Raw genomic sequence first — 21,621 nt, 5'->3', positions numbered from 1 at the left:
TGAGACATTTTAAATAGTAAGTTACTGTTATAGCAGTGTGAAAACAAATCTAATACTCTTTCACTGTTTTGGTGATTAGCATCATGAATATGATAGAGAAAATAAAATCAATACTGTATGAATGCACACTTATGTTTGTGTGAACATGATTAGAGCGTGATGAATGCATTTGTGGTGGGATGGTATTTCACTCTAAGAAATGCTGTTTGTCATTAATGGGTACCACTAAGGGAAAGATTGAAAGAACTGTAAAGACTGATTTAAGGCAGCTTGTCTTCCATTATATGAGAGTTTCACATTAGTACTGATTTTGTTTTACTACAGTTAACATTTTCATTGTTACAATGCTGGAATTTCTTGTTTAGGATATTATTTTAATAACCAGATCAGAGAAGTGTTTATCATTACTTCAAAAATAGATGTCACCATTTTCTGGATATTTTAGGTCTGAATTTAAGAAATAAAGTAGAGACCTCCTGGTGTGTGTTTTTAAAGCTTGACAGCCCCCAAAGTAGACAGTTTGCTATTTGGATCCATAATCATACATTTGCAGATAGTATGATATATAGGTAATGAGGCCTTTTATTCTCTGATCTCCATAGATAACAAATGTTTCATGTGACCCTTATTTGTGTCATTTAACTGAAAGCTCAGAATTACATATTTAAATTATCTGTCATTGCTAACTTCCTATATACCTTATTAGTCTCTCTCTCTTTAGTCAGATAATATTCTTGTGTAATGTCTGAAATCAGTGTTTTGAAAGTCATCTTATTGACATTTTCAATATTTCATATTATTAAAACAATTCACATATTAAAACAAATGAAGTATTAAGAACAAATGTTAAAACATTAAAATTTTGGCGCTTATAAATTTGGCTTATACTTTACTTTTGGAGGATATTTTCGAGAGAGATGGATATGAAAGAGTATCTGTATATTTTAAAGAAGTGAAACAAGTGAACCAGTGTTTTCTGGTTTTCTTTTTTAACTTATTATTCAAAGAAAGTTGTGAACATTTTATGTTTGACTGTAATTAAAATCTTTTTTGAGGTAGGAAAGGTTTCAAGAATAAATGCTCTCAGCAGTTTTTTCATATTTTTCATCCAAAAAATTCTGTTGGGATTGTGCATGGTGATTTGCATAATTTGTGTGTCAGGTAATAGTACCTGGTTAGATTTAAAATTACTAAAACTATAGAGGAAGAGTTGGTATTAATTTGAATTGTAGAGATGTTGCTGGCTTACCTAGTACTTTCTTTGAAACTAAGGAGATACTGGTAGTTGTTACCAGTTGAGAGCTCTTCGAATGCATGGCACTGTGCTAGAATTCTAAGGCAGAGAAGATAAGGAACTAAACTTTTCAGGTGTTTAAAAGCTCTTGCCTCCAGATAAAAGGAATATGAAATCAAAAGATAATGCCTATCAAAATATCGTTGGTTGGATATTTCCCTTGGTGTTCCGTGGGCCTTTCCTCCAAATCATTATACATCATATGTGTTCAATGTTTGACATTTCAATTGCTTGAGAGAGGTAGATGCTCAAATGTATTCTTATCAATTTATTATTGTCTCTTTCTTTCTGATCATGGCAGTTTTAGGCTTCCCTTTCAATATTTGTTCCCTGCTTCTTCTCATCCCTTCACCCTTTTAAAATAAAGATTCTATAGAAATGCAAAAACCCAAAGAGGCTATCATTCTTAACTCACATTTATTGATGCTGATGCTCTTGAAAGAGTGGCTATCTAGTGTGATTGTTAGTTCTTTACATTCCTGTAGAATCAGTATATTAAATCTTGAAAGCCTGTACTTTTAATAAAAGTGTTGAATTATTCTTTTGTTTCACAAATAGAAAAAAGTTTACAGATTTTTCTTATGGAAAGTAAATTCTGAACTGCCATATGCATTGCAGGCAACCTTTAATTTTTTTTTTCCCCTACAACAATGGAAGAAAAGGTTTAGCCTGGATAATTAGAATCAAAGGATACTCCCAAATCTCCATTTAATCTTCTCCTACATCCAAATATTTTGACTAGGACTAACAGCAAGAATAATCTTGATTTATGTGAGTTTTCCCTCCAGGCAGGCAAAAAAGTGAGAGCAACTAGAACCACTGGCTCCACCCGCTCTTTCATTGGTTTAATCACCCTTTGAATACTGGAGTGTTAGTGGTTTGCAATCAGATATTCTCATTCATTTGTTTTAGGATAACACATTTAAAAAGGAAAACTGTGAGAGGATATTAGTTTCCTTTTAGTAAATTAGAAAGTGAAACCCATGTTAAAAAAAGAAAATAGTGGTTGTCAGTACTCTGAAAAATCAAAACCGAATCAAACCAGCAATAAACAAAGTGGCTGTATGGTTTCTGCAAAGTGACCTTGAGATTGTCTTCACACCGCAGTCTTGATTAGAAATATTCCATTCTCCCCTATTGGGGATTTCCAGTACATTTTTTTTTTTTAACCTTCACACGATATAATCTATATTTCCTTTAGGGGCAATAGGTAAAGAATGTAATTCAGTTGAAAGTGAGACAGAACTTTTTCAAGGCTGGGAATAATATGGTTTGATTTCCACCTTTCCAAAGTTCCATTTATAATTTGGTCAACATTTTGGTTTTATTTTTCCTGTGAGAATTATTTGTGGTATATCTAGTGTCCCATAACTGCCTTCTGGGGCATTGGATGAGTATGTAAAGTGAAGAGTGCCACCTACTGAGTCACCAATAGTCACCTACTTCTTTAGCACCTGGATTTTCCTACAGAGCAAGAAAAGCCTGCCCTATTTTGGTATTAATAACTAATGAGCATAAAGTCGATATGAGAACATTTGATCTCAAAATGAAATCAGTTTATGACACCTCTAAGATTTTCTCTTCTAGAAATAGGAATATGTGTTTGTAAATCAAGGGACCAGAAATGTATAGTATCTTGTGTGGGTCAGATAACATAGATGAATTAAGATGTGATGTTAGGAAAATTATTTGCCTATCTTAAGCACATAATATCCTACTTTTTCTTGGGAGGGGACCTCTGGCTGAGTTGTTTTCCACATGACTTTCCACTGACAATGTTTTCATCTCACATTACTAAATAAGGCTCTTGATAGTATGCACAGTTTTTATAGCTACTCAGTCCAAATTATCACTGGTTTTCTTTTAGGAAAGGAATCTAAATGTACTAGAAAATGAGAAATATATGAAGAATTTCCAAATGGGTTTATCTCTACGTTATCAGCATTAAAGTATTACTAGAAGGGAGATAGAAACAACAGAGTGGGAAAAGCCTCTGGTGATTTGAAACACAGTTCAGTTGTCTCTCATAAATTTAAGATTAAGTGTCATATGTGGGTGATAAAAGTGGCATAGGCTAGTTTTTATATACTCATTATTCACTTAGTTTGTCTTTTTCAATTAAAGCCAAGTCTATCTTTTTCATTCCACTGAGTTTACATTTCTTTTTCAATCACATACTGAACACATTACAATAGATGCTGCCCAACAGTGAATATAGTGTAAATCTCAGACTAATGTGTTATTCACTCAGGCTTCTTTGAAAATGCGTGGTAAAAAGATTTTGATTATTATAAGGTGGTATTTATCAAGAGTCATCTTTTAGAGGTGAAAGATGTTCATCCCTATCCTTCAACAGCCTAGCTTTCTATCAAAATAAATCATTTAGCCTCCAAAGCCAATTTCGAAAATTTTGTCAGATGATTGGATCGTAAGACTAAGGCGTATCTTACCCATCGTACTGTGAGAACTGCTTGTTCATGTTCATGTCTGTTCCATGTTCGAAAAGTTCACAGTTTAGCCATAACCTGTAAAAGTGCTAGGTAATCAAGAGAAAGACATTGATTAGAGCAATCAATAACTTTTCAATTAACCATTTTCCAACTTTGGGCATTTGGTCCCATTGATCTACATGTGCCCAGCTTAATTGATTTTTACATTCTCACCGGTAGGTGTTTGGTCAGACCATACCCCGGCTTTAACAGAAAGGAAAAGCTTGTCGTTTTGTTCTGATGCCAGCTTAAAGTTTGGCTGGGATCCTTACCACAGTAAGTTTGGTGATTGCCCCTCAGTGAATACAAGGTGAAACCTGGCCCAATTCATAAAGTGGAGAACGATGTGGAATTAAGTAGTAAAGCCATTTGGGGTGTTGTGTGATTGGTTTTATTGATCTGGGGCTGAGCAAATGGTAGTGGATTCAGTCCAATTCTTGCCCCTCCCTCTCCTTAGAATTCAGCCATCACAGAGGCTCTGTGGGGGGGGGGGGGTGTGTGTGTAGATGCCCCCTCAGGGAGGTATTGGGTAGTTGGGGGGGATGAGGCAGAAGGCACCAGGTGTTACTTTTTTCTTTTACAACCTCCAGCCTGGAAGTCATATTCCAGGCAGTTTGCTGGTGGAGGATGGTGAGGGCAAGTGGTCTAATCTCTGCTTTCTTCAGGAGTGGGAACCTGTGCTATGTGCTCAGCCTTGAGAAGCAGACAGTTTATTTTCTTATTTGCGTGAATTTAAAAACTGTTCTAATGTTGTGTGGTTTCACCTTTTCATTGTGTGATCCATATGGAAGTTGGTAGAAAGCAGTTAGCCTCTGTGTGTGTGTGTGTGTGTGTGCACGCGCGTGTGCATGTTAGACACCTGTCCTAACCACTTGGGACTCTAGGGAAAGATGGAGTGGCAGTTTTTGTAGGGGATGCATATGTACAGAAAAAAAAAAAAAGGAAAATTGGAGTACCACTCGGTGATCTGGTGTGTGCTAAGTGTTTGCCGTTTAGGGGTTGTGATGGCTATGGGGAGGTTTCTAACTTAAACTGCTTGAGGATTGCTGAGCCAAGGCATGATGTCATCTTTTAATGTTTTTTCAGAACTTCACGTTTATCTACAGAGCAGTTGTAAATCTGATGTTTTCCGCGGCCCTCTCCCCCAGATCTTTAGAGTCCTACCAGGAGATAGGGTTTACTGTTGACAGTGTTAAGGTGTAATAGGAGCAAAAATCCCCACCACATTTACACTCGCTGGGATAACTTTTTTCTCAGGGATGGCTTGGGGGCAGGGGCTGATGGAGATGGGGCTACTTCTGGGGTTAAATGCTGGCGGCGCTGATCTGCTGTCTGCGTGGCCGCAGGCGGGGCGGCAGTAGGGGTTAGACCGGGTGCGTTGGGGGCACCCCCGAACTGCGCTTTCTCTACGCCTCTCCTCTCCCGCAGCAAGTGGGCATGAGTGCAGACCCCTCCCTCTGAGGAAGAGGAATTCTAACTCACCAGGCCAAGGGGCGAGCGAGGAGGCAGGCTGACCTTTTCTTGTAATCGAATTGTGGCTGTTCCCCGAATTCAGGCAGTCTGGAGTCAGTGAAATCTACATATTAACGGAGGGACATGACCTCTACAGGAAGGTGGAAGAGGGCTAACGCGCTCGCTGCTTTACCGTTTGCAGGGCTATTCACAGCACAATAAAAAGCTTCAAATCTCTTTTCCACCCAGCCAGAGGAGCGCTTGATTCGCCCAGGACTTTTATTGCTCGCTTTTGAAATATTACCCTGGCTCTGAGCTGCAAAGCCGCAGATCTAGTCCCATTTGTCTGGCGAGGGCACTGCCTCAAACCAGGGGCTCCCTGCTCGCAGCTCGGTTGACGGAAACCCGGGGGTTTAGCACTCCGAGTGTCGAATGTCGCGGACTGCAGAGCCGAAGCATCTCCCAGTAAAGCCGGAGTAACTTTTTCGCTCTCCCTTTGGCTTTGCGCTGGGGGAGCAGCGTCCGTGTTTGCTCAGGGACCCGGCGAAGGCCGCGGGCGCGTCCATAGGATCTCCTGTGCCTGCGAGGGGCTGGTTTCGTTCGATTTGAAAACAAATGGGCACAGTGTGGATTTTAAGAAATAACCCAAATTTCAAAAATTTAAAAACCAACCGAGTCTCTGGGCACCAACAAATTAAGATGATTGCAGGCACCTCTTCTACTTTAAAGTTCTTATTTGTTAAAAAAGAAAAAAAGAAAACAGCAAAGCAGTTCCTACGTTTTCCACGTCTCCTTTGAGAAATAATTTTTTAAAAATCGATGTTTATTAAATCTTTTTAGTTGCCTTAAACCCTTTCTCTGGGATAAGTTTAGGAATAAATACGTTAAGACTCCTCTAAATAGATAGATCTTTTCCCTTGCCCAATCTCTGGATCTCCTCTTCCTCAAAAAAGAAACAAACAACACATTTTTCCTGCAGTCTCATGCTCTTTCAACAAGTATTTCTTCATAAAATAGTTACGTGGCTCAGTATTTAAAAAAAATTTTTTTGGAAGTATTAGGAAACATTATATAGCGCGTTGCAGCTTTTTATGTTTTCTGAGTTTTTATAGATCTGAAATGACCTTTTAAAGAAATAACTCTCGGGCTGTAATTCGTTCCGTTATTGCTTCCGGAGATAGAAAATAGATCCCTTTTGTTTAAACTTGGATTGTATAATGAAAATGTAAAATAGGCAATTAAATACTCGCGGATGAGGGAATTAAGGACAAACACTGAGTGAAAGTAACATTAAGCAGACTATTCACCAATCATTGTGCTGTGGTTCTCCCAAGTGTTGAGTGCCCGTTGGAAGAAAGAATCAGCAGTAGAGATGCTCCTCCTTCCCTTATTCCCCTTTCTTAGTAGATTTATTGTGACCATCTCAGAGACACCGGTGACCCTTTCCATTTTAGTTAATGTCTGAATGTCCAAAGGTGGCTTGCTCCTCTGGGTACAAAATTAAAGCGTTTAGAGGAGAGCGCTTTTTTTTTTTAATATAAGTTTCGTTGTTTTGAACTCACTTTAGCAGTCTGAGTCTAATTTGCACTGGTACTGGATTATGTCTCTATGTTCTCCTCTTCAAATATGAACAGCTGAAGGAAAGAGAAGCTGTGACTTGCTTTCATTTCGTTTTGATACTTGCTTTAACATTAGTCGTTAATGGACTTCCAACCAGAAAGCTATTTTTAAAAATTATTCCAAGATTAAATTTTAATTTTCACTTGTCATATTGATTTAGTGAAAAATTACCTTTACACATTTATTATGAATGCATAGAATAACAGTTTAATCAACTTTGCTCATTGGATCAAGATACTTTTGTAATCAAGAATTTAAAGTCGATTACAACATTCTATCTCAAATACTGGGTTTTAAATTGTTAATTACTAGTACAGTTGAAAAGACTATTTATTATATGGCTTTAAATTAATTACATCCCATATTATTGTATGTTTTGATACCATCTTTTTATCAGTGTGAGTTAGGAGACAAAATAGATAAAAAGAAAGTAAAACATACATACATCTGTTCAATAGGAAATATGATGGTTTATAATCATACCTACTTTAAAAAATGTTTTATGATATTCCTTATATTAGGTATCTCAAAGTGAGGTTTGAAATTTTGAATATAAAATTAAAATTGTACAGTATTTCATGAACAATAAGAATGGGGCTATTATAAAATCAAACCAGTAAGGATTTGTGGGAATTTTATACTAGAGAGAAGTAGAAAGCAGAATAATTTAGAAGTTTACTCAATTTTTTAAAGAGAGGCTATGTGGAAATGTTATGTGAGGTCATGGAAATCTTATCTCTTGGGTACTATATTTTTAAATAATAGATGAATCTATTTTTGCCACTTCTTCCTTTATTTAAAGAAATATTTCCAGGTAGTAATACCAAGGCAGGAAGCAGAGCACACAAAACCACACAACTAATTATCTTTTTTATTTGAGGTTGGCTGGCCAGAGTGGGTGGGGCAGGTAGGAAGGAGGAGGGTTTGATTTGGGAATCTTGGCTAGAAAAAGGGATTAATGTTTTCCTTTAAAGCATTAACCATTCCGTATACCTGAAAATGGATTACCCTGGGAAAAACAGGCCCTTGCCAGAGACATTAGCTTATATTGATGTAATATTGTGAATGACCTATTCATACAGGAACTTACAAAATACTCTAAAATGATACTAACACATGCATAAAAGCTCTGTGCTTGCTTTTATGGGAGAGAATTTGTTTTATGGGGCAGCATAGTTTATTAAAACTTGTGTGCTTCTTCCTGGTTTAATGATGCCAAACATCCAAATAGCATTTGCTGTGCTAAGCATAAGTAGAGCATACAAATTTTATTAGCTAAGTGGTGAACAGATTTGTTCAACTTAGTGTTTGAAACATACTTCTACTGTTATGCTTTGGATTGATAAATAACTGTAACAAATTGTACAGATAGTAACACTTATGGGTAGAAACAATCATTGTCCTATTTGTCTTCACAAAAAATGATTCTTTCCTTTAATTTGTATCCTATTTCTTATATTTCATGGTTTAGATGTTGAAACATTTGTAGCAGACATACTGAAAGGGGAAAATTTATCCAAGAAAGCTAAGGAAAAGAGAGAATCCCTTATTAAGAAGATAAAAGATGTAAAGTCTACGTAAGTCACTTCTTGCCTTTTATTACTAATTTCTTACTTAGAAGTAATTTTTTAATTAACATTTTAATAAAGAATTGGTCATTGTGGAATTACATTTTTTATGTTCTGATTTATTTGGTGTTAAGTATTTTTAAGGGATAAAATATATTTCTACCCTAATTTTTAAAAACAAGCATACTTATCATAATACCCTTTTTTTTGTGAAGGTTCTTGATTCTGTATGTGTATTTTTCTAAGCATTCTAGCAAAATCCAACTGTTCGTTTTGATTATTTGAGGAGATATTTGGATAAGATATAGGTAGGTTGAGAATTTTAATATAAATATGGAAAATACCTCCAGATACTAAAATGAATAAATGTAATATAAGTTGTAGGTATTAAAGATATATCCTGATTTTATTACTGTAACTTTTTTATGTCTTTAAAAATACTTTTATTATAAATCCATAAGCCTTTGGAATTGTCATTTCAGGGTAGGAAACAGTTTTTTCTATAAATGTATATTTATAATAGAGATTTTAAAATAGATCCGAACAATTGCTACCGATTAGACCTTGTTTTGATTTGTCAACCCTCCTTTTAAAATCTAACGTTCTTGCTTTATTTTACAGCTATCTTCAGGAATTTCAAGACAAAGGTAAATTTTCAAGCTTGTCAAACTTATATATATTTTTTTCCTTGTGGAGATTTTCAGTAGAATAATCTAGCACATACTGCAGTTTGATAGTTGGAATCAAAATTTAAATTTCCGTATTGTATACTTAGACTTTCAAGATGAGGGTGCTAGCTCCCCCTGCTGAGAAAAAAATTAAAAAGCATATCCAGATTCTGCACAATCTTCTGCACAATGCAGAAATCTTCTGTATTTAACTTTCTTGGGTTTTATGTTTCTTAGAGTACATTCGGCAACAGTTTGTTAAGAAATGTCTATACTTGCAGTTACACATGGGATAATTTGGTGAAGCAGAGGTGAGATGCCAACCCAATGCCATTTGCAGAGATGGTTTTATAGTTGTGATGGGAGCAGGAGGGCCCAGGGCTGGGTGCTCAGAGGTAATGTTGCTGAAGGGTAATTATTTTAAAAACTAAAAAATGTCAATTTTTGTTTAAGAACATGAGTAAAATCTTTTTCAAATGCTGGTTTTTATTAGCCTTATGATTCTTTTGATACGAATAAATGTGTGTCATAGACATTTTCAAAGAGAATTAACTTTTATGAAATATGTGAGAGTGCGGTCACCTGACTGTCTTCCTTTAGCTTCGAGAGGCAGCTGCTTAGCCTAGTGAAAACCAAATCAAGAAAGGCAGAGGCAGTTCCTACTATTTCGTGTTTTCAGTTCTGTAAGGGAAGCTGGGTATGGCTCTCACTTCCATGCTGCTAATTCATAGGTCATGACCTAAAGCCTGTGGATGCTGGTATGAGGGTCACAACATGAGGTCAGTTAACCTATGTGGAGGTAGGATCTGGGTTTAGGGGAAAACGGTATGGCATCTTCTAACGGGGGTTAGCAGATACCACAGAGTAATTCGTATCTCTGCCAACTGATAAGTGAGAGAGTAATGACAGTTTCAGCAAACCAAGTACTTAACCAGACAAACCTGAAATCAAACAGTTAAAGGGAGACCGCAGTTTCTTTTCACATTAAATCGTCAAGATCATTGTGCTGGAGGGAATGAGAGGAGATTTTTTTCCATATTAAAATTTTTAACACTATTAAATAAAGAGAAGAGGAGGAAACTCCACCTCCCCACGAATACCACTTCTTTGTAGTCTATGACGAATCCTAAACTATGGGTTTAATCCTGTTGCATTTTGCTTAGTTGGATATAGAAATAATAAATTTGTGCATTTTAATTATGATAACCTTTTATACAGTGCATTGTTTATAGAGGAATGTTAGATATCAGATTCTGCCTCTTTTCTTAAAAGGCATATTTTGTTCTAGTGATTATTTATTGAACTCTCATTGTGACTTAATTTTTTGTACATTAAAAGTTTTAAGGTAGAAAGCATGATAATATGAAGTCATGGTAGAATTGCATATGATTCGATAGTAGGGTAGGAATTTTCCCTTTGGTGTTCTGGTTTAGGACTTGTTCAGGTATGTGGATATTAAAATCGCATTACTAAGATACATTCTTTGTCTCTAAAGAGAATAGAAGTTTATATAGTGTTTGATAGAAATTGAAAAATGAACCTAGAATAAGAGTTCAAATAACACAGAATTCAGAGGTTCCCCATAATCGTTTTCCTCAGAATGAGCCATTTGTAGTTCAATCCTGCTGTACTGGGTTAACTAATTGCCCAGAGCGCCTGCTCGAAAGCAAGCCTACGGAGAAATTAGATGGATACCTTGGAGAAATATGAGAAGTTGAGTAATTTTATGCCATGTACCCTCAAAGGATATTCAGTTTGTTATAAAAGGCTATTCCTGTAGCTTGTTAGGAATAGCAAAGGGAAGTTAGTACAGACTTAATAGCTGCAAAGTAATTATTCAAGATACATCTTTTTTTTTTAAAGTAAGAATTTAGTAATTATCAAATCTCTATATTGAGTAAATTCAGTTCATCTAAGGATTTTTTGATAGTGCTGCATTTCTTTTTTTTCTTACATTTTCTGTTTGGGGTTTTGAATTGTCTTCATCCAAGAAGACCTGGGCAGAATTCCTTTTGGCTGCTTTTCCTGCTCTCTCTCTCTCTCTTTCTCTGTCTCTGTCTCTCTCAGGTCAATATGAGGTCACAGTGAAGTGAACAGAGGCTGTTTTTCTCCTTTTTACCTTTGTACTCTTATTTATTTCTTATACTTCATTATTTTTCTTAAATGACAGTTAAATACCATTTAATATCATTAGTGGGAGAAAAAGGACCAGGTAGAGAGTTCTTAAATGAAATGAATTAATTCAGATTTATTCATTTTTAATGTGAGTTATTAGTTTGTATAATGTACACAGATGTCTGTCGTCCTTCCTTACTTCCCTCCCACATTTACCCACTCCCTTTACACTCTAGATACCACCCCCTATCCTGAGAGTTAACAATACAGAATTTACAGTTTGAAGTTTTTCAATTCTTAAAATTATTTTAATTGATATAATTGTTGAAACACTAAGCTGCATAGATATTAGAAGATTTTTTAAAAATATTTCCATTTTTTTGGCAAGAATGGTTTGTATTGGTAGAAACTTATTTTATTACAGTGGCTCCTAGATATTGAAGCTTGTCCATCAAGTTAGTTTTCTACTTGCTGTTTATTTTCATTTCCATAGCAAGCTTAAAATTTCCCTTTTCCTTTCTTTAACTTATTAAGGTCCTCATTTTATCTCCTCATATACGCCAGTCTAGATTCTCCATTGAGGAAGTCTGACAAATTGTGACTTTAGAATAAATTATCAGTTGGTTTTCTAAATTCCTTAATTTTTCTCGTATGTTAGAAAGATTTGAATCTAAGCAACTAGAACCCATCTTGCTTAGTCTAGGCCCTGTTATTTATTCATTTGAAATATTGCCTGTTCTATCTAGAGTAGATAGTTCCTTCTTATATCCTTCAAATATCGTGCATGAGAGAGTAAATATCTAACCCTAGTTTTCTGTTCTTAGTTGCAGTATAGCCTACTAATCTAAAGTGTACTCCTGAATATAGACTTCATGCACTAGAATTATGCTCATTTTAGAATTATTTTAGAATTATGATTATTTTAGAATTTGTTCTCTGTCATATAACAAGGTCATAAGTCTCTTAAGTGTGACTTGAAGTAATTATTTTTATAAGGAAAATGTATTACCAATTGAGTAAAGACTGTTATTGACTGAGAAGAAATAGAATTCTAATATATATTAGGTATGTGATAGAAAGTTTTACTTGTAGTTGTGTCTTGCTCTTATATTAGTCTTGTTTCACTCCAATGATGATTTAGGTATGATTATTTGCTTTATAGAATGATTAAGATACTGTGACGATAGCTATGCATGACACATAGTAGGCATTCCGTAAATCTTATAGTAATATGTGTTCATTTATGAAGGGGATTTAAGTAAATCTTGTTTTATAATTCAGTTTTCAAATAACTTTTGAGGAAATTATAAATTATTAAAAGAAGAGCATACATATTAACATGAGACAAATATTTCAAGAGACTATATTTAAAATTTGTAAAATATTAGTGTCTACGGCTTTAGAAAATGTGAATACATTGCTTTCAATTCCCTTTAGATGCCATAACTAAAAAGCTCTCTTTTTCTCCTTTAAAATATTTTTCCTCTAATTAAAAAAAATGTTTAATAGATTTCATCAAGACTCCATTGATATTGTTAAATATGCATAGATTTACTTAGAAAGCAATTTCCTGGACCTCATTTGTATTATTAAGTTTGTTAATGGACTAAACTACTTTTTAAAATAGTAGGACTGTTAGGTAAGAAGGGGGACCCATTTTAATTTGTTCTGACGGGATCCTTAAGAACGGCAGAAAAGTCAGAAGTTTGGATGACGTTTAGTTTTCTTTCCTTTACTCTTTCTAGCATAGTATATATTCTCTTCAAAGTTAGCTTCCCAATGAAATCTGAGCAAAAACTTGCAGCTTCCCCACCCCCATCTCTAGCTTTGTCCAAATGTGTTGAGCATGTTTGAAATTATGGGGCCTATAGTAGTAGAAGTATATGTCAGAGGTAGTGCTTGGAAATGGTATTCTTATTTTCAAACTCTGCTGCATATTTGCACACTATACATTAGCCCTCCGATGGTAGAAGAGTTACGAGGAGAATCTTATATGTGATGACCTATATCTTTCAAAGTTTTAAGAATTAAACTGTAGATTGCCTTAAGAAATGGCAAGTTACAATGCTTAATTCTGTCTATTTTACTTGTATTATTACTTGAGAAATTAGTTTAGACAAGTGAACTGAGTACAGAATTAGAAATTAATTTGTTTTCACTCCAGGAATTTTCCCCTCCAAGTTTGTCTTTCATGCTCTATGTGAGGGAATGGTTATCATCTAAATTTTAGGTATATTATTTAGTTTAAGATTTACCTGCTTGTGTTTAAAATAGGATTGTATTTGACAAAACAAGCAGTAAATTGGTTAGATCACCTTCGCTGGTGGTAGAGATCATGACTGTTCATTGGCTGTTGGGATTCATCTCCAGACGTTTAGGAAAATGTTAATTGATGGTGAGCCATATAAAAAAGAATGCCTAATAGTGATTTGAACCCAACTATTCTAAATTTAAAGATGTTTTTCAGAGAAATATGCTGCTGTGGTGCTATTAAGCCTTGATTTTGCTGTGATGTTTAAGTTGCCACTGAAATTATAGGAAGGGAAGTCTTGGATCATTGTCTTTTAGGCTGTTAACTTTGTATCGTTAATTAAACTTTTGAAAGTTGTGGGATAAATCAAATGCCTTTCTAGGGAAACAAGAAACAGTATTAATGAGCAACAACCCCATAATTATCCTTGTGAGTACATAACAGGGACACATTCATGTCTTTTCTTTGCGCGATAACTTTTACAAAGAAGTATTTTTAAACTGATCATTAATTTTATGGCCACAGAAATGAGATGCAAAATTTATGCTGTTGTCATTGGCACAGGCTCAAGGCACCGCTGACATTATGTGTGATTGTAATAGAATGGCTGCCAACTAATGATTCTGTAGCCATTTCATTTGAGCATGCTTTTCTTTTTGATGTCTGATTAGGCTGTAATGCTTTCAATTATGTCTGTAAATTGTATTGGATACGTTTACCTGATGCTCATTGTTGCTTTGGAGTTCAGCTTTCTATTACATAAACACAAGTTGAACATTTTCCTTTTAATTTATAGAAGTCTTTGCAGGTATAGCTGCAAATACTCAGCCCCTGGGGAGAAAAAATGCTTTCTACTACTCAACAGCGACCCCTGTGTTCAACTTAAGTTCCTTATAATACAGCAGCTCTGTTTATTGGATTGAAAATAATAATTAGGGGGAAGGAAAAAGGATGGATCATCACTGGAACAATAGTAAAATGAAGAGGACCACTTTGAAAAATGATGTATTCTTTCAACTTAATGCAAGTTAAAAAGGGAATAACCCTGTACGGATACCACAGAGCTCCTTATAAGAGTAAGAATACTTACTCTTATACTCAGAAAGTAAAGATACTTTCAGTTAGTACAAAGGAAGCTTAAAAAAAAAGGGAAGTAATGAGGCCAGTAGCAGTACTTAATTTATTTTGTCTTAGATAAATATAAATATCACACTGATTTAAAAAAAAATTTGGAATGAGCTTCAGTTCTTAGAATGGCTAAGTTGAAGACAATTTCACTTTAATACATAATCCCAAAAGTGTTTTTTTTAAAAAAAACCCAAAAACCAGTGTCTTTAACATTTTAGCGACCAATTTGTCTAGAATGTTCTTTTTTTTTAGAATATTCTTAACTCATATTAAATGTTATTGAGTTTATAGCTTTAATAATGCTCTTTTTTGATGTGTGTATATATCTCTATAAATATAGATTGGTGTGTGCATGTGTGTATATATGTGAATATACATGGGTATACATGTAAAAATACAGCATAGATATTATCAGAGGATAATAAACTAATTCTGATTTTCAAAACTTTTTGTTTTAATTTTTTTCTGTTTATTTCCTCATAGAGTTTAATAGATTTAAGCCTGAGCGTCTGAGTGTTTTTTCAAAATCCTTTCCAAAATATTCATTGGTTTTATTGTTGTATTCTTATATTTGTAGTAGTGTAATATGCTAAGTGCTAAGTTATGGTGATGTATTTGAAGTATCCTAATACTTTTGTTTTCACAAAAAGATTTATAGTTCATGATATGAAATATTTTTGGAAAATTCATACCATAAAAATTCTTACTTTCTTAAGAATATAAGGGTACTCTAGGAACTACGAGTAACTGAGAATTTTGTGATCTATGAGCTGTCGTTGCATGCGCAAACATGTTTTTACTAGCACTTTATGAGGTTCTCTCTTACCTCATATTTGAAGTCAGAACACTCTTCTTTGCATAAAATAAATTTTGTAAGGGATCACTGAACGTTTTGAAAAGTGCTTTGAACATCTTGAAAGAAAGAAATTAAGATCTTAGGAATGAGCAGTATTTGTATGTGTTCCATGGCATTTTAGTTGGGGAAGAAACATCACCATGTATGGTAGCCCTAGTGGTAGAATCACGAAGGACAACAAGATAGTCATCTCTATGTTCTGCTCTTATTGTCTTGATGGGAGATGTCCCTGTCTTTACTTTCAGGGTGAGGATGACGAATACTGATGAAATGTCAGAATTATAAAGAAATAGAGATGAATATTGCTTTTTTAAATTACTTTGACAGTATTATCTTGAAAGAGGCTATTTCCTCTACCAAAAAGAAGGTGAAAAATAGGTTTCTACCCATCAAATGGATGTCAGCAGATGCAGATATCCTTTTGGAGAGACTAGTAGCGTTTATCTGGATCTGCTCAGCAACTATGGTCTAAAAGTCATACTATAGGTACTGTAGGGTTCCTATGGAGATTTTCAGCATGCCGAGGTAGCTGGTTTTCTGTTGAATTGTTAACAGGTAACTTGAATTGTTAACAGTTAGGTAATTGATATAGTAATAAGCATACATTTTTCTTTTTCATTGAATATGGGTGAAAAATGAGTGCTTATATATAACTGGGCTAGCAAATATCTGATTCATTCTCTTTTTAAAAAAGTTATTCTAAGTGAATATGTGGAAAAAACCCAGCCCACAGATTTTATTGTGGGGAGTAAGTTACTTCAAACCAACCAACCAACCTAGGATTTGCAAATCATGTAGAAAACTAGTTAGAACGTTAAAAGAGTGGTTGTGTATCATTGAATGAAAATTGAAAGTGTCTAGTTTATAAATCACCTTGTTTGAATTTAAAAGGTTTGTATAAATTTTAAAGCAGTTTTTCCCATAAAGGATTCCTGCTCTTGAAAATCCAACTGAGTATTTTTGATTTACTCTAATGTAATCCTGTGATTTTTTTTGTGTGTGTGTGAGGAAGATTGGCCCTGAGCTAGCATCTGTTGCCAGTCTTCCTCTTTTTGCTTGAGGAAGGTGGTCCTTGAGCGAACATTTGTTCTAGTCTTCCTCTACTTTATGTGGGATGCCGCCACAGCATGGCTTGATGAGTAGTGTGCAGGTCTGCACCTGGGATCTGAACCATGGACCCCAGGCTGCTAAACTGGAGCACATGAGTGCAAGCACCACACCATCCGTCTGGCCCCACATCCTGTGATTTTTAATGGAAACATAAAATGTTAATATGTCTTGAATTATCAATTTCTCATCATAATTTTTCAAATTGTTGAGTAGGTAAATGGTATTAACTTGAATTATTTTCTCTGTTGTGCTTTTCTGTTGTTGTTATCCTTATTTTGGATTTGTTTGCTTGTTTTGGATGCATACCCTTCTTCTACTTTTTTGTCTTCATCTTTGTAGAGACCACCATAATTTTAGAACCTGTATCCTTTTGTATTGGAAATAGGCAGTTGTATACTGACCTTCAAAAACTCTTACTGTATCTAAATCACAGTTGATATACATTAAAATAAGACCTGTTTTTACCTAGTTCAAAAAATTTTCTTTCCTTTTCTATGACAGTGACTGAGTTTAATAGTCAAATTTACCTCTTCTGACAAAGTAACATTTTTTTAAGATGGCAAATTGTAAAAGACTTTTCTGTGACTCTTTTATAGGTGATGCAGAAGATGGGGACGAATATGATGACCCTTTTGCTGGGCCTCCAGACACTATTTCATTAGCCTCAGAAAGATATGATAAAGATGATGAAGTCCCTTCTGATGGTATGTGACATTTTCCCGTAGAATATGCCTCTTGACACTCTAACGCAAAACAATGCAATGTGTAGAGGTCTTGTCAGAAAGCAGATAAATGCAGAGGCTTCAGTTATCTTACCTGTACCAGAACTATTTAAGGAACAGAAGAGCTCTCTCTAGTGGTTTTCCTAAGTATGTAGTTCCTTCTTTTCCCAGGAAATTTTCTTTACTAAAGTCTTTAGGAGAGTGCTTGCATCATCATATGAATATTATTAGTAAATTTGTTGGTTAATTTAATATTATCAGATTCTTGCTTAATTTTATTGTACTGCTTAATAGCTTGTTGTATTATTTATTTTATAAATAATGAAAAAGGTTTTTGATCTCTTTTTTTCAGAAAACTTTATACAAAATGAGTTCATAAAATATTTAATTAATTATTCCTACATTGCCTTCTCGCATTGAGACAAGTTTTTATCAAATGCTTCTTTTAATGCCCATTTTCTTTTTTTTTTACTGTCACCTAAAAATGCCCCACATTATGCAGTAATATTACAGTGTTTTGTATTCATTGAATTAGTATGAAGTTAATTTTTATCTCTTAGTAATTTTCAAAAACTTGCCAAAGTTGTGAAACTTTAGTGTAGTGTGTGCTTTCTCTGTTAATAGCCAGTGGAGTACATCCGCATTATAGAGACTTTTTAAGGGTGATATATAGTTATAAATTAAGAATGTGTATTGATAAATTTGCCATGCATATTAATTTGTGGTACTCAAAGTTTCACATAGACATAGAAATGAATAATGCCTTCTGCTACTATATGATGATCAAACTGTGCAGTTCCATCTCTAAATACAATTGCTGAATGAAAATATGCTTCCTGCAACAGAGCACTCCACATTTTATGTTACCCAGATTATTCCCTTTGGAAACATAAATTGCTTTTATGAGGTATAAAATTATGTCTATTGCAGAACAGGGATAAGTCAAGTACATGCATAAGTGATAAACATTCTAACCACTGATTCAGAACAACACAATCTTTTTTTTATATTCAGAACTTTGTACAATGTGTAGCAATAATAATCATGTCCATTTTATGTTGAATTTTACATTTTGGTGAACATTTAATTTCTATTTTTTAAAGGAAGAGATTTCTTTCTCTTATATTCCCTGTTTTTTAAAAAGATGCACATTTCTCTTCAGTCACACTTACTATCTGAAACAGAGTGTTACCCTTTCTAACCTGATCTTCAAAAGCATTTCTACTAGAAGATGTTTTATAATTAATGAAATAATGTTTTTAGGCAAAACAATGAATTACTGTTTGAGTCGAACTACTTTTCAGACACAGTACAATGATATTTTGCAGAAAAGCAAAATAAAAGTGCAAAAATAAAGTGTTGGTAGGTGGAAATGAGTATGTGTGTGTACGTATACATATATGGAGACAGAATGTTTATACTTGAGAATATATATACACATACACACAGAGAATATATTCATAGAATATATATGCTTGGAATTTCTCAAAATAGCATAAATATTTTGATGTAGAAGGGAGCATTATGTGCATTCTTAAAAAAAAATTTCAACCTAAAAATCCAACAATATCTATGAGCCAGTGATTTGCGAGAAAAAGTGAATTGTTTTTAAATTATAGTACCTTTACATAATTATTGTTTTCTGTCTTATGAGTAAATAATTTATCATATGTTTGCTTTTCATAACCAAATATACAGGACATATAGCATGAAAAAGATTTATTGTTAAAGAGTTACTTTATCAATATTTGACTATTATGTAATAACATATATAACATTGTTTTTGTTAAATATTGGTGCATTTTCATTAGTGCTTGTGTAGGCAATTCATAAGCAGATTGAAAATTGAACTTTTAGTATTATTCATTTTTGGTATATAAAACCATTTTTGGTAGTTTCACATTTTCTAAGAATATTATAAATTAATTTTAAAACTACCATTTGGACTTTTCATTTCTGCTCTACAGTATCATCTAGTCATATCAGTTTTTTCTCCCTGCAACTTATATTTTGTATGTGTTCTCTTTCCTTTGCTGAATAAATTTTCCTTTATTATGTGACCTCAGTCTAATGATATATTAATTATAAAAAGATAATGCATTTAACAATAAGTATAACCAAATTAGCACAGGTCAACAAAAGGCCTTTTGTCAAATCAGATTGTTGTTTTGTCCTTTTGACTTTTACCTTATGGTAGGCACTAACAAAGTATCTGAACATTGATGGATTATAAACTCTAAACATGATATGTATTTTTCATAATGCTAATGTAATTTTCAAGGTACTGAGAAGGTCAAACCTGCACATCTCTGTGTGCATTCTAAGTCTGTCTTTTCCTTTAATATTTCTTTTTCTCTGTTCCTCTGGTTCAAAAGTTCACTCAGTTCCCAAATGGCTACCTAATTTTCCAGCTATTCCCTCAAGCCATATGTGTTTTGGTTTCTTTATGGTTTATTAGGTACTGTAGGAAAGTAGCATAAGTTATATCTTCTAATGAAATTCAAGCACACTTCAGTGATGCTTCGACTTGATTGCTAGTAGCAATTAAATCACAGCCAAGGAGAATAATGCATAATCTCACAAGGTCCAGACGCCCTATAGAAATTGAAAGGGGATGAAAACAGAAAACAAAAACAAAGTCTCCAAACCCTGCCAGACACTGTTTCCAGCCTGCGTTTTTTTTTTTTTTTTTTATTGGCCAACTGCCTGATTGATAGCAAAATCATAACTTGCTGCATGCTAACAGGCAAAGTTCACTTGTAGGTTATTGTGAGCTGATAAAGGGTTAGATGGAGTTTTGATTTTCACATTGGACCTTGGTACACCAGATTAATGGAATTTCAATGAGGGAGTAGAGTAGCCACAGCTTTGTCAGAGAAACAGATGGAGATTCTATAGTCATGTCTACTCATTAATACTAGTTGCCTGAAAGGTGTGCCGCTTCTCTATACAAAAGAGTTGATATAATTGATTTTTGAGTGGTGCATTGAAAAAAAGTACTTTATTGATGACTAGAAGTGTAACATAGATGGTGACAGATTTTTGTATAGCTTGTAGCACAAAAACATTGTACTTTGTAATTTTTTTCTTTTCTCTCTTTGGAAACATTTTTTATTTTTATTTTTTGAGTGGAAATACATTTTAAGACCAGTTGCAGAAAAAGGAGAGAATAACATGCTAAATTACCTTATAAAAAAAAGAGGAAAAGCCTGTATTTTATTTATAAATAATTTTATGACTGTTGTTAGTTTTTGATATGGTAATATTTATAAAAAATCATAGTTATTAGAAATTTCATTAGCTTTGTGCTTTATTTTTTTCTGGAAAATTTAAAACAAATCGTAATGGTTTCTAGACTATTGTAGATCACTGTTAGAAGTTTTATGCTATTGTGTGACTAGATATATTGAAGTTTAATATAAATGGTGCATGTCAATAATCAGATAAAATTAGAGAGAATGAAATTCAAAACTTAAAGAAGAATATCCCTTATTATACATGTGTTAGAATGTTTGCTTGGGCACTAAGGTGGTAAATGCAGGGTAGCCTTAAGACACTATATAATGACTTGGGTTTCCATTTTTCTACTCTGAAATCATTTTTCATTCATTTTCGCCGTTTGTGAAGGGAAGCTTCTAACCATATAGCATTGTGGAAAGTCCCTGAGGTAAGGTGAAAGGATTCAGCGAGCCAGAAGACATATATTGGCTCTGCCCATCGATGATAGGTCAAAGGATCCCAGTGGACATTTGTTACAAATCTGATTCAGTCCTAGACCATAATCACTTTGTGGATAAGAATCTGGAACCTCTAGGGTGTGAATATAGGAAGGCTAAAATGAAGCTAAGGATATAAAACAGTCATTTATTGTCCCGGTATCTTCCTAACTAAACATTTCCAAGTAACGTAGTTTACTGAAAACTGTGAGCATTGCAGGGTCATAGATCTATATGAAAAATATTGGTTTAGGAATGGAACTATTTTTTAAAGCTTGGGAATTAAGAAAAAAGGCTAAGCTGTTTTGATCATAATTAATAATATTAAATAATGATTTTTTTTCTTTTTTGGTATACCTTTCTTTAAGAAAATCCAGTGTATGAAAATTTGGATTTATAAAACATATAAATCAGTTATTCCAAAGGATTTCTTTAAAAAGGATTATCTCCCGGATGCCTATAAATAATGAACTCTCAGAATGCATCTAAAATAAGCTTACAGATAAACTCATCCACATACATACACATAAATTTAATGTGTAAATTTTTATACATTACACATCAAACTTTTGAGAGATTTTTTGTGTGTAAAATTAGGTGTAGTTCTAATCAGTTCTTGTAGTATGATATGG

General features: G+C 34.0%; 1 protein-coding gene across 1 annotated transcript in view; it reads left to right on the top strand.

Moving 5' to 3' along the window:
* Positions 1-21,621, top strand: part of SKAP2 (src kinase associated phosphoprotein 2) — a 169,797-nt gene that overhangs the window by 1,481 nt on the left and 146,695 nt on the right. Inside the window, exons 2-4 of the mRNA XM_070617565.1 lie at positions 8,327-8,432; positions 9,045-9,070; positions 17,148-17,255. Of these exons, the coding sequence (XP_070473666.1) occupies positions 8,327-8,432; positions 9,045-9,070; positions 17,148-17,255 (240 nt within the window). The remainder of the gene's footprint in view (positions 1-8,326; positions 8,433-9,044; positions 9,071-17,147; positions 17,256-21,621) is intronic.

This window comes from Equus przewalskii, chromosome 4, assembly GCF_037783145.1.
Source record: "Equus przewalskii isolate Varuska chromosome 4, EquPr2, whole genome shotgun sequence".
Lineage (NCBI taxonomy): Eukaryota > Metazoa > Chordata > Mammalia > Perissodactyla > Equidae > Equus > Equus przewalskii.
Note: the sequence above shows the minus strand (reverse complement) of the source record. Positions and strands in the feature narration are given on the sequence as shown.